The sequence below is a fragment of the Channa argus genome, chromosome 10, assembly GCF_033026475.1.
Source record: "Channa argus isolate prfri chromosome 10, Channa argus male v1.0, whole genome shotgun sequence".
Classification (NCBI taxonomy): Eukaryota; Metazoa; Chordata; class Actinopteri; order Anabantiformes; family Channidae; genus Channa; species Channa argus.
In genome coordinates this window covers 7165046-7177477 of record NC_090206.1, presented here as the reverse complement: position 1 = coordinate 7177477, position 12432 = coordinate 7165046, and the positions used below count along the sequence as shown (strand labels likewise).

At 42.9% G+C, this 12432-nt stretch overlaps 1 protein-coding gene across 2 annotated transcripts in view; it reads left to right on the top strand.

Annotated features, from left to right (window-relative positions):
- The window catches only part of gpc3 (glypican 3), a 98875-nt gene that overhangs the window by 73339 nt on the left and 13104 nt on the right, over positions 1–12432 (top strand). The window contains exon 8 of one of the 2 annotated variants that reach the window (XM_067519139.1): positions 9687–9873. The exons of the other annotated variant lie outside the window; for it this stretch is intronic. Within the exon in view, the coding sequence (XP_067375240.1) occupies positions 9687–9873 (187 nt within the window). The remainder of the gene's footprint in view (positions 1–9686; positions 9874–12432) is intronic. 2 annotated transcript variants of the gene reach the window in all.

Sequence of the window (12432 nt, the reverse complement as noted above, 5' to 3'; positions counted from 1 at the left end):
GCGCTAAACACCTCGTGCTCACACAGAATACACCATTTAATATATAACTCACACATGCACTTAAGCTACGACACTTTTTACTGTGCACACTTGCAGCAGTTAATCTTTCACACGCATTGTTAGGACTACAACTAAAACACATTTCCAGCTCATATACAGCAGTGATATACAATATAAGCAGACATGTGGGTGCAAAATATAGCAACACTTCAAATACACTTTGAAATGTATAGATAAAGGCAGTGCAATATGTATCATAGTTAAAGTCAAGATAGGTGGAAGCTGCTTTATGGCAAGGCCAGCAAGTGGTCTTTTCCTAAAGGGTCGGCTTATAGTCAGACTAATGTACACCATGGGTGTCATACAAGGCCTGCTGTTTTGTAAACTTACACTTGCCAACCCGAGCCATTATGCTCACTCCTGTCAAAGAGGCTGACTTCTTTTTGATGTTATTTACTGAAGGTTTTTGAAGTGTTACTTAATATACCCCCTCAGGGCCTTTGTCCTCTTGCCCTACACGTTTTTATGTGTGTGATGTGCAACTGCTCTGAAAGCGTAGGAGGAAGAAGGGCTGTAATGCCACTATGTTTGTTTACAGTGTAAGCCACGAGGGTCCTTTAAATGCAGTGTGACGCCTGGTGTAAACCTCTGAGGGGCTATAGGACATTTGTGCACACAGAGTCAGTATCCCTGTTAGATCACCACACATGGAGATTTTTGACTTTGTGGTGTGTTTAGGATTAGAGGAGTTATGAGGAGTTATGGTTCCTTAACTTTAGGAATCCTCCCCACAGACTGCTCTCCCACCCGAGCTTTCTCCCCTGCTGGCTGGGAGGTCAGACGGAGCATGTGAGGGCCCTTTTTTTCCCAATTAGTCTGCCTGCTAATGAGGCCCAACCATCCCCTCTACCACTAACACCCATTCCTACTTACCTCCTTACCTCCACCTCTATTTCCCCTTCCCTGCTTTCTCCCCACCCTCAGCCCCAAGGCTGGAGCCAAGGACGCCTCTCTCTACCCACTCTGCCCCTTTGGTCCCCCACCACTGCCACCCAACTGGGTGTAATTATCACACAGCAAGCTTATAAAAACCGCGATGCACAAGCCAGGCACCAGGCTCTCTAACCAGGCACTGCAGCATAAACTGTTTTCACCTGTGTCTGTCTCTTGGGGCTTTTCATTATCGCCATCTGATATTTTTTTGCAGCCTTGTATTTCCTTTTTCAATCAGTGGGCAGAGATGTGAACAATTGCGGTTTCCTGATGTGTGGATCAGCCGAGCTGATCCACACATCCTGAGCTTGTTGTCACTGGGCACTGTCACATTTTGTTATGTAACAGGACCCCCCCAGCCCCCAAAGGGCTTAGAGGTTACACTTCCTGTTTCCTGTCTCTCCTAGGTCATCAGAGGGTTTCCCAGCAAGGGTCAGAGACCTTCTCTGTTCTTCCCCTGCCCTTTGTTTGTGGCTGTGGTGCACTGGGCGAGGCACAGCAGCTCTGATTGCACTTAAGAAACCGGGTTACTCAGAGGAAATCAGCTTTCTCTGGTTTATTTGGTGTTTACACGCACTTCAGTAACCTGGTTACAAGAAATCTGCGTATACATGCATCGGAAGAGCAACCTGATTTCCCCTCCCCCTCGGACTTATTTTAGAAGCCTGTAGAATGATGGAAGCCGCTGCTTTTTAACTTTTCTCTCTTTCTGAGTGTGTGTGCTTGTGTCGCAGCAGGGTGATCAGCGCAGGGGGAGAACAAGGAAAGACACATTAAGCTGATCCACAACAGTCTGAATCTTATAAATACACTGGGGAAAGTGACTTATTTAGACTTTGTGTAAATGAAAATTTCTGTCTGAACTTTGGACCTTTGGACTTTTAAAAATGAGGCGGCATAGCCCATTTAACTCATCTGTCCTTTCATTCATTCTCTCAGCAGCATGCAGCTGATCTGCATCCTTTGGTTGCGCACATGCACACTTGGAGAAAGCCAATTAGATTCAAAATTCAAGACTCAAACAACTTTATTGATCACATAGGGAAATTGTGTTGCCTTGTTACAGCTGCTCTCCATGTGAAAAGTAGAAAAGAAAGGAAAAACTTCCACCAAACCAAACCAAATCAATAACAACTAGTTATTAGTTATCAATAACTATTAGTACAAAACACTGTTCAATAGGTAAGAAAAAACCCAGCTTGAGGAGTAAAAATAAACAAAATAAATATGATAAATGAAATAAAAACAATACTATTTGTCCATTTTGACCATTTAGTCCCGCGACTTTTTACAGAAGGGGGATGAGTTGGACAGTTTAATCGCTACTGGGCGTTCTGTGGAGCACTTGACTGTGTCTCAGTCTCTGGCTGAAAGTGCTCCTCTGTGCAGCCAGCGCACAGTGGAGGCGGTGGAAGGGATTGTCCAGGATTGAGAGGAGTTTGGACAACATCCTCCTCTCAGCCACAACTTGCAGAGGGTCCAGCTTCTCCCCCCAAACAGAACCAGTCCTCCTTATTAGTTTGTCTGTCTGCCACTTATATTATCACATTGCTTCCCCAGCAAACCAAAGTGTAGAAGATGCAGCTGGCTACCACAGACTCAAAACATCTGCAACCGCAGAGTCACCAAAACGCTTCTGAAGCTGGCAGAACTCTGAGTTGTACCTGAACTCAGAGGTATATTGGGTGAAGAGAAAGGGAGATAGAACTGTCCCTTGCGGAGCAGCTGTGCTGCAGGTCAAAGTGTCAGACTCACAGTTCTGCAGACGGACATACTGGGGTTGGTCACTGAGGAACCATGGGGGTCTCAACGAGCATCCTCTTTAATTTGTCCCCAAGCAGGACAGGCTGGATTTTAAAAGCACTAGAGAAGTCAAAGAACATAATCCTTACAGACCCCCCAGGCTTGTCCAGCTGAGTGTAGATGTGGTGAAGCAGGTGGATAAGAGCGTCCTCCACCCCCAGTTGAGGCTAATAAGCAAAATGGAGGGAGAGTTTCACCAGGGCCCAGAGGAAGTCCAGGACCATTCTCTCCAACACTTTCATGATATGGGAGGTTATATCCACAGGTCTGTAACGGGGACACTGGGGCGGGACACTTTTTCCTGTTTACATGACACTTAAGAAATCAGCTTTCCCGAGACAGCAGACTGTAACCTGGTTACCTGAGTCCATGTCAACGCGGTCACTAAGACTCTTCTCTGAACCTGTTAGCATGCCTCTCTGTTCCTCTATCTCCCTTTTAAAGTGCTAGAAAATAGCAAGGTGGGGTCGAAGAAGCATATGTAAAAGATCGTCTCCTTCTTCGACCCCATCTTGCTATTTTCTAGCACTTTAAACACGTTTTCTCAGTCTCTTTTAGCCACAAGCAAAACCAGCCAGTGGCAGCTCAATCATTGGCCAGTCCACCCTCTGTTATGCGCTTAGCCAGCTGAGTGTCTGCCGACTCCCGCTAGGTGTGATCATGAGACACGCAGTGACAGTCTGCTGATGTCCAAATGGAGGGTTTCTTAGCAACACATGACTCTGGGAACCTTGTTGATAACGTGTAAAGCAGATGAACAGCAGACAAGAAGTGCTTGTCTGAGGGGTATAATCTGATTTAGCAACCAGCGGCCTGTGCAGGAATGGGACTATTACACCCCAGGCAGACAATCGAGCTCGTTCACAGGCATAAGTTTCATTCAGTTAACCTCAAAAAAAGATTGAAAATTGCTGTCATACCAGATATATTTAATACTAGGGTAACGTTAACCCTCTGCATTAATGCACCGCCTTGATCTGAGAATGTCTGAATAAACAGAGACACAATGTTTTCTTCTTGGAGACGATGAACTGGCAACATTTTATCTGATCTGCTCTGGTAAATGTATGTAGAAGGCTTACAGGTTCATCGACCAGAGGAACTAAATCTCTGGCAGCAAAATCTAAACATCTATTCATGTTTCAGTCCAAACTAGGGAAAATCTGGAAATAGCTTTATGGGCTCAGTAAGAAAGGTGGAGCAGACACACACCCAGTTTAACACAGGACGAAAGAGTAACTTTTTCTCTCTGTGTTTTTGGTTCCAACTGGAATTAACATCAGGAAATTAATCTTGTCTGCATTAACTTTTAAGTGGGCTCCCGTAGCGTGACATACTTGACTGCGGCTGGAGAATTGAGAGACTAGAGGGAGAGGGAAAAAATGGAGAGAAGAATAAGACGGCATAGGTCATCCACCTCTTACATTTTAGATTCAATAAAAGATGAGTAATGCGTCGGGACAGCGGGTGGGACTGCAGGGCAGGCTGTGTTGTCCGAAACGCTGCTCTGCCTGTCAGCGTGCAGAGGAGCTTTCCATGACTCACTTTGAGAAAAGTGCTTCCTGTCATTCCTCACTCTGCCTCGCTTTAGCTTAGCCCCATGATGATATTTCATTCTCACTCTCTTGCCTTTTCCTTTAGCTTTCTCCTTCAAAAGTCTGTTTCCTTAATTTATCAAGGAAAATAGCCTGTGCTGATAAGTCATGTGTTTGATTTGTGGAAGACAGTGGAACGGGCTTCTGCTGCTATTCTGCTTTAAAAATATTCAACCAGCTGTAGAGTGGATTTTTGGTTTTACAGAAGCTATGGGGTAAATAGCAGACAATTACTACCCCAGTGTGAAATGCAGTAACTCTTTTTCCAATCAGAGCGTTGAATGCACGTTACTTTGCTTGTTACACGTGACTTAAAAAACAAGATTAGTTATATCAGGTGCCATCACTTTTGGTTCTCTTTCCAAAGAGAAATAATTTGCTGTTTTGCCTAAACATTTAGCTTGTCTGAACACCTTTCTTGCCCCATCTGACGTAGTCGTACCAATGTGTTTTCAGATATCTGCATTACCCAAATTATGGTTAAAGCTTTCTGCAACGGTTAAAAGTTAGAATTGGAGTTATAATTAGCTAACAGTGTCCTATTTACACATTAAGCAGAGAGGGACATTTGCACTCCTTTGGAGTCTAGTTTCTTGCCATCTGAATTTAAGTCCAATATTCCCTCTCTATTTAATCTTGAGTGTTTCCACCGACCCATGAGAGAAATATTTGTTTCTTTGCTTCTGGATGCTCTGCTGAGCTCACCTGCCGGTTGTGTAGGTTTAGGACCTTGGCAGGTAGCTCACAAGTGGAGCTGAAAACGGCGGATGAAAATGAGGTGGATAAAAGTGGGTAGAACAGCTGTGAATCATTAAACCAAAACAGTAAACTGAAAGACACTAAAACGAGCTAAAGAGGACTTCAGCATGTGATAATTCTCTGCAGCTACATCACATAAGCATTTGATACAAATAAATGTAAAAATAGAGCAATGCAGTAGCCTATGTGATTAAAAATTCAAAAACTTGGTCAGCAATTTTCATCACTTTGTTATAGCTACTAAATCTGCACGTGATGACTGTGGGCATTTAAAGCCTTTAACTTAGAGCAATTATGGAAATCATCAGACTTCATAACAAAAGCCATGCTTTTTGTTATGAGCATATGGTGAGCAGTAGTCTGTTTGGGAACTTAAGTTTTTTAGATTGGATTTGTAGACAAGACATGCCGTGTTGAGGCGCTGATAGAAAAATTCAGAGCTGCAGATTCCGTCTGGGCCGAGTCATGAGCCGCTTGTCCAGACAAGTCTTCTACTTGGAGAGGACATAACCCAGGACCTGATCCCAGTCGCATGACAAAAAGCCACTTTTTTCTATACACTTCCTGTCTCCATCACTCATCCTGTCCCTGTTTCACTCCTAGCATCACTCATTCATATTAACAGTCCCTACATTTATTATGTTGAGATATTACATTTTCTTAGCTTATTAGGATATACTTTGTGTCTTTGCCTTTAATTTATGGTCCTATGTGAAGTTGGATCTCATGTGAAAGACCACAGCTGGAGATCAATGTGTGCAGGTTGATTTCTATCAGTGCAGGTCAACCAGTGGCTGGCCTCTGTGGCTTAGTTGCAGCTGTCGTGTGGAACAGTGACCCTGTGTGGAGTTCATTGGAGTTCATGTCATGTGTGGGAGGCAGTGACAGACTTGTGGTTTGTGTGTCTCTGTCTGGGCTGGCCTGCATTGAGCAATCCACCATGTTTCGGCTTTGTGTGGAGCTTCTGAGCCCGTGTTTCTTTGGTGTGACTTGTGCTTTGTGTTAAAGGGAGGTGAACCCTGTGGCCTGCGGGAGGCCTGTAGCCACACTGATTACATGTTTTGTATGTCCAGCTGTCTGTATAAGCTATCTCCCCATGTAATTCTCAAACTAGAAAAGATTGAGAAGGGAAGAGTGAGAGCACTAGATTTCCTCTCTTAATGAAAAACACACTGAGCATTTCTCCAAAAAATATCTCTTTCATTTATTTCCTCCCTGTATCCTTTTGCATTAAGTGCTTTTTTTTTTTTCTTTTTTTTAATCGCAGAAGATTCCAGCCCAGAGCAACTTGAGGTTTCTCCCTCTTGTGGTAAAACTGGAGGCTCTTGCCAGATCACACTGTACCTCAGCCATGCCAAAATCGCAGCGTCACTTTTGACACAAACATACATCCCACCCCTCCCCGCTACCGCAGCCTGGGCAAAGGCAGCCAGCCAGCGGGCAGAAGTTACAGCGCCCTGCCAAAGAGGCTCAGACTGAGATACTACCCTGCCACCCACCTGTAGAGAAGGGTACGGCTCACTAGTATGGCTCCTTCAGGCCACTGCTACGATTCTAGAGCCAGTTTCTTTTTTTGTTTTTGTTTCAGAAAAACCCTTTTTTTCCAGCCCCTGCTAAGACTAGTATGTTCTATCCTACATCCCTCACATGTGCATCTGAAATTGCGTTTATATTTCTAAATCTACACTTAGATGGGAGTGTTTGGCTGGTTGGCTGATCCACAACTGTGGACTGAAAAATCTCACAAACCATCACATGGAAAGCTTTGAAATTTAGTACTGATGTTCATAGCCCAGTCTGAAGCATAACCATAAGGTTGATATTTTAGTGGGCTTTTACTGGAATGTCATGACAATTTGATGAATTACCATAAAATTATGGCCACAATTGTCAGAAGGTTAATTAAGTCTTTTATGGTAATGGTATTTCTACAAAGGCTACCACAGGTCAAGGTTTACATTTAGCTTACATAATACCTCAATGTGTCAAACCAAAATGTTTACCAAAAAAAATGTATGGTCCCCAGACAATGAATTCATAAGGTGTATAGCGGCCCCCTAACTTTTCCTTCAGTGTCCCCGCCAGTTTGACCTTTGTGGTTTTGACTGAAGTCAGCTATTATCTAATTTAAGCTATTGGAATTTAAATGAACATATGTAGTTTGTTGATCTCGGTTTACAACAATATTAAATGACAAAATATCTGAGAATCTAATAATACTATTTCAGCTTTGCTAGTCATCAGTTGTTCACCTACTGATTTACAGCTGGGATGTTCTTGATCCAGATACACAACACTAAAGTGTGTTGAGGAGACCTGGTGTGTGCTGGCAGGTGGTCTCTTACACACGGCAGTTTTTAGAAGTGCTCGGCTCTGTACAGGGGCAGTTGCTGTCAGTGTTTTTCTCAACATAGCTTTTTTTCAAGTTTCTTTCTAAAATACCCTGCACCACATCTTTCTCTCCCCCGCTTTACAAGTGTTTGCTTGCATGTTAATTGCTCTGCAACGCACCCCTCCCCTCACAAAATCCAACTGAGTTGCCAGGATACAGACCATGAGGAGGAATTTCAGGACATCAGTAAATATATGGAGTGCTCTGGCAAATGCAGTCAAACACTGTTGTTTCTTTAACAACATGGTTCAGTACATTAAAGTCCCATTTACTATGGCGGGAGCTTGTTTCTGAGAGATAAGAGTGTTGTTATGTGACACCTGAATGTTTTGAAGCCACGAACATAAGTTGAAACGCTATGGATCAGCTGTCCTGTCTGTGAGTTACGGTTTGCCCATCCCCTTGGCCTAAATGACCAGGCTTTTCGAAATGTTGTGGTCATCCTCTCTGTATGGCCTCAATGTTGGGAAATGAATGAAGGTTTGTTGGGCAGCTATGCTGGGAACACAGTTTTGTGTGTTCCCTCTCTAAACTTTAGAGTTTATGCCACTTGTAAAACCCAGATTGACTGGTTTGTATATGTGGGCAAAGGAAACCGGGTTGTTTACCTTCGGACTGACGTAATTCTGTGATTAGCCCCGGGTTTTATACCTCTGCTTGCTGTCTCACACAAACACACACAGGCAGATCCCAGGCAGACATCGCAGCTGACCTGAGACTAGGCCCATATGAACTCAATTTTCTCCAATAGACAGCCCAAAACAAACAAAAACAACAACAAAAATGTATGCTGACATATGCAGATAGAAAGGAAATCAATAAAAAGCAAACAAGGAGCAGAGCGGGGAGATGAAAGAAGGCCCAGAGGGCAGGTGGCTGGAATTTAGCACATCTGTTACCTTGGCAGGGCTCTCAATCATGTGCTACATTGTGAGGCTGAAATATTGTCCCATGTAGGTTTTCTTTAGGCTTGCTCACATGGTTTTCACACAGGGAAAAAAAAGAATGTGTTTTTCAAACCCAACACAACAAAAACTGACCGTGACCAAGGTTTTTCCTCCTTTTATGTTGTTGTGTTTCACTTAGCTTTATTAATTGGATGTGTAAATGTTGGTATTTCCTCCTTTTAGACTTGGACAACAGGAATTTAATGAAATTACTTTTCAGCTCTTGAACATTTTTATAATTTATGAGTTGATTAGTTTACCACAGTTCTCAATAAACACTTCTGGTATGTGTTACACAACACATTGTGAGCCTCTGTAAATCACTTGGGAAAATATTTCAGTCAAACAGCAAATGCTTTTACAGCCTAGAGGCCAAACTGAATGACGATTCTGTTTCAAATCCTATAATATTCAGTTACAAATGCACTACTTTTGGTGGTTTTAGAACGTGCCCATGTATTTTGGCTGTCATTGTATCCTTATTTATTTTTATAGTTGAATTATCTGTTTTGCCTAAATGGTTTAAACTTTCTATCTTCTATCTTTTTTTATCTTTTTCTGCTGGCTATCTTGGTCAAGTCTCAAAAGACTTTCATATTCCAAAACTAGATTTAAAAGGGGAAAAAAGGAAAAAATATAAATATCATGTGCATTAACATAACATTTCTTTATCCCTCATCCAGCTTTCTTATTTTAGATCTTGAGGTCTTGATGTCCACTCGTGCAGAGTGTATGTGTTGTTGTTTTATCCCAGTTGCCCTGCGACAACCACTCAAGACAATGATGTTTGCCAATAACAACACAGTCTCACCAGTCTGCTTGCCCCACTGTGTGTTTTTCTACCAGTAAATTACATGGGGCGGCAGCTACAGCCCTTTGACTGAATCACATTTGGACAAAAATAACGAAACTGGCAGTGATAACAAAACTGTTTGCCTACCTGGTAATTATAATTTGCTTATTATGATTAGATTATAATTAGAGTTTGGTAAATACCAGCATTTTTGGATCTTACCAAGTGTTTGTGTTGAACTGTTATAATCCTACAGTACACTACAGTAAGATCAAAAGACACCCTTATTTACTTTCACCGTTTTGTTAAACTATTGATGCACACAGGGACATTCCAGACCCAATGATTCATGAAGATGGCATTTTAACATCATTACCTTTAAACACTTCTTGTTTGTCACACAGTTACTGCGGCTTGTGACTATGTCTGAGAAGCGGTGGAGAGCCCGGTCGCGTGGAGTTGCGGTGGATGGTTGGAGCGATGATGGGGAAGATGGATTTGAGAGCGGCGACTGTGATGATGAAGATGAGTGCACCGGAGTGTCAGGGCTGGGGCCTCCACCAAGACGCAAACGGTTACGCATCTTTGCAGGTTAGACACATGCTCACATATAGGGAAACTGGAGTTTAGATGCAACATGTGTCGTTGCAAACAAGGTGCTACATCCACACCTTAAATTGAGATTGAGTTGAGAAATATGAGATTAAGTTGAGCTATTGAGTTGTTCACATCTGGGCTTGCTAACCAAACTGGGGCTTGTACTTTAACACTGGTAAGTGGATGAATAATGTGGCTTCTTCTGCTGTGAGTCAGACTTATCACAGTTCAAACACAGGCAGTGAGGTGTTTACATGAGTACTGTACACGTTGACACGACCGTAGCAACAGTGTCCCACCTTGGCCCAAAGATGTGACAGAGGGAGAAGCGAGACCACACATAGTTCTTAATGTCAAATTTCTTAAAAACACATAGGAGAAAACAAATCTGTTTTGAGCTGGTCATTAGTATACGTAGTGCATGTGTGGATAGTAAGGAGTGTGTGAGGGCATGGACACAAACCCAGATCACAAGCACAGAATGACATGTGACAAGCCATGGGAAGCCTGACTTCTAAATTCTGCTCAGGTGTACTGCATCTCTGACAATTCAGGGAACCTTTTACTTCCTGGAACAAATGGAAAAGGCACAGTCTACTAGAGAAAACCAGTGAGGGCCAATCCCGAGGCCATCACACCAGCAGGAGACATGAGACTTCCTCAGGTAGCCGTCTAACCCTGGACTCCTGACCTCCCTGCCGTCAATCCCATGGAAAATGTCAGACGGGCTCTCTGAAAGCCAAACAAAGAACAAATGTAGCTACAAACTGTTAGAAGAAAAGAAACCAAACAGAAAAAGGAGAAAACAGCGAGGGAGCAGGAACAAGGCGTCCGATGTGCCGACACAAAGCCAGTGCAGCTGAGCAAACATCCTCCTGTTGGGGATGTTGTGGCAGAGATTTGGGCTTGTCAGGCAGGGAGTGAGAGCAGGAACCTGGGGTTAACACAGGAATCCTGCAGGGCCATCACTTCTAGCAGGCTGGGCCGTGAGAGTCTGATGCCCTCTGTTACTCACTACTGTTTCCTCACTGTAAACGTCTGAGTCATTTTATTGACTCCTCTGGTTTACGAATTCCTGATGGTCTGAAAAAATAGATATTAAATCACCTTTGATTTCAATGTCAGTAATAGTAGTAGTAGTAGTTTTTTTGTATCTGTTCTGTAAATCTTTGTGCTTTGGGCATGTGCTCATCTTTAATGTGCGCTAGTCCATCTGTGGGCACACATATATATATATATATATATACACCTGTATGCTCTGTTTGCACAAGAGCAAGTGATGTTTGCAGACCTTGGAGAGTCCCTGCTCATTGGCAGATATACCATAGATAGCCGCTGATAGCTGGTGATGACCTAGCAAAATGCTGACTTATCTTGGCCGCTCAGCCCATTTTGGTCAGACAGAGGGCTAAGGTTCGAAGGTCAACCTGCAGAGCATGAGGCCTAATGATCTGCCTGTCTGTGCTCTGCTGCCCTGAGATGGACGAGGTAGATCCTGTTTCACAAAGCCTAAAGCAGAGACACATTGTAGAGCGCACACACATACACACACACACACACACACACACACACACACACACATATATATATATATATATATATATATATATATATATATATATATATATATATATATATATATATATATATATATATATATATATATATATATATATATATATGGGTGGGTTGGCAAAATCCACAACAACAAGGTGCAGACAGGGCCGAGACAGGACTGAGACCCCCACACAGCCGGGCTGTCAACCTGCTGACCACATCATGACTGATCTGTCCTCACTCGTTCTCGACACAAGATTCCACAACATTCTCATCAGTAATGTTACTCACTCACAGCACATACACAGACACATAGATACACACACATACTCCCCCTCCTGACCAATCAAACTCCGTGCTGCACATTCCCTAGAGCATTCCAGACCAGGACAGCTATTCCAGGACAGGGGACCCCCTCCTCTTACACCACCTTCACTCCCCCAAAGCCAGTTTAACAGCCAGACACTGGACTGATTACAGCTAACACACCAGACATGGATCACTCTTTATTGTCACTGAAGTTATTTGCAACATAATATATATGAAAATGGTATTATCACTTCTAGTTCACACGTCATCAAGGGTGCAGGTGTTTTTGAAAGATGAGAGCAGTTTTTGTAGACCACATCCCTCCAGTTATAATAAATTACCAAGTTCACAGCCATGATAAAGCATGAAAAACACTTGGTGAGGTTAGATGATCCAGTAGTTGGTCTAGTCATTTGATGCACTATACACTATATTAGTTGTCTGTAATATATGATAATTATGGAACAATTTTATTACATAAAACCTAAGACGACTGTAATACAAGCAGACCCAGGTAGCCAAAAAACAATTTGTCTCTATAATAGTCCAGATCTTCCCGACCAGAAGAAATAATCCAGCCACAGTGTGATTTGAATGAGGTAGTACACTGGGCCTAAACTCTGCAATTGGTCCAGTTCTGCTGACGAAGACTAATATTAGCTAACGTCAAATCATGCTACTGGTAGG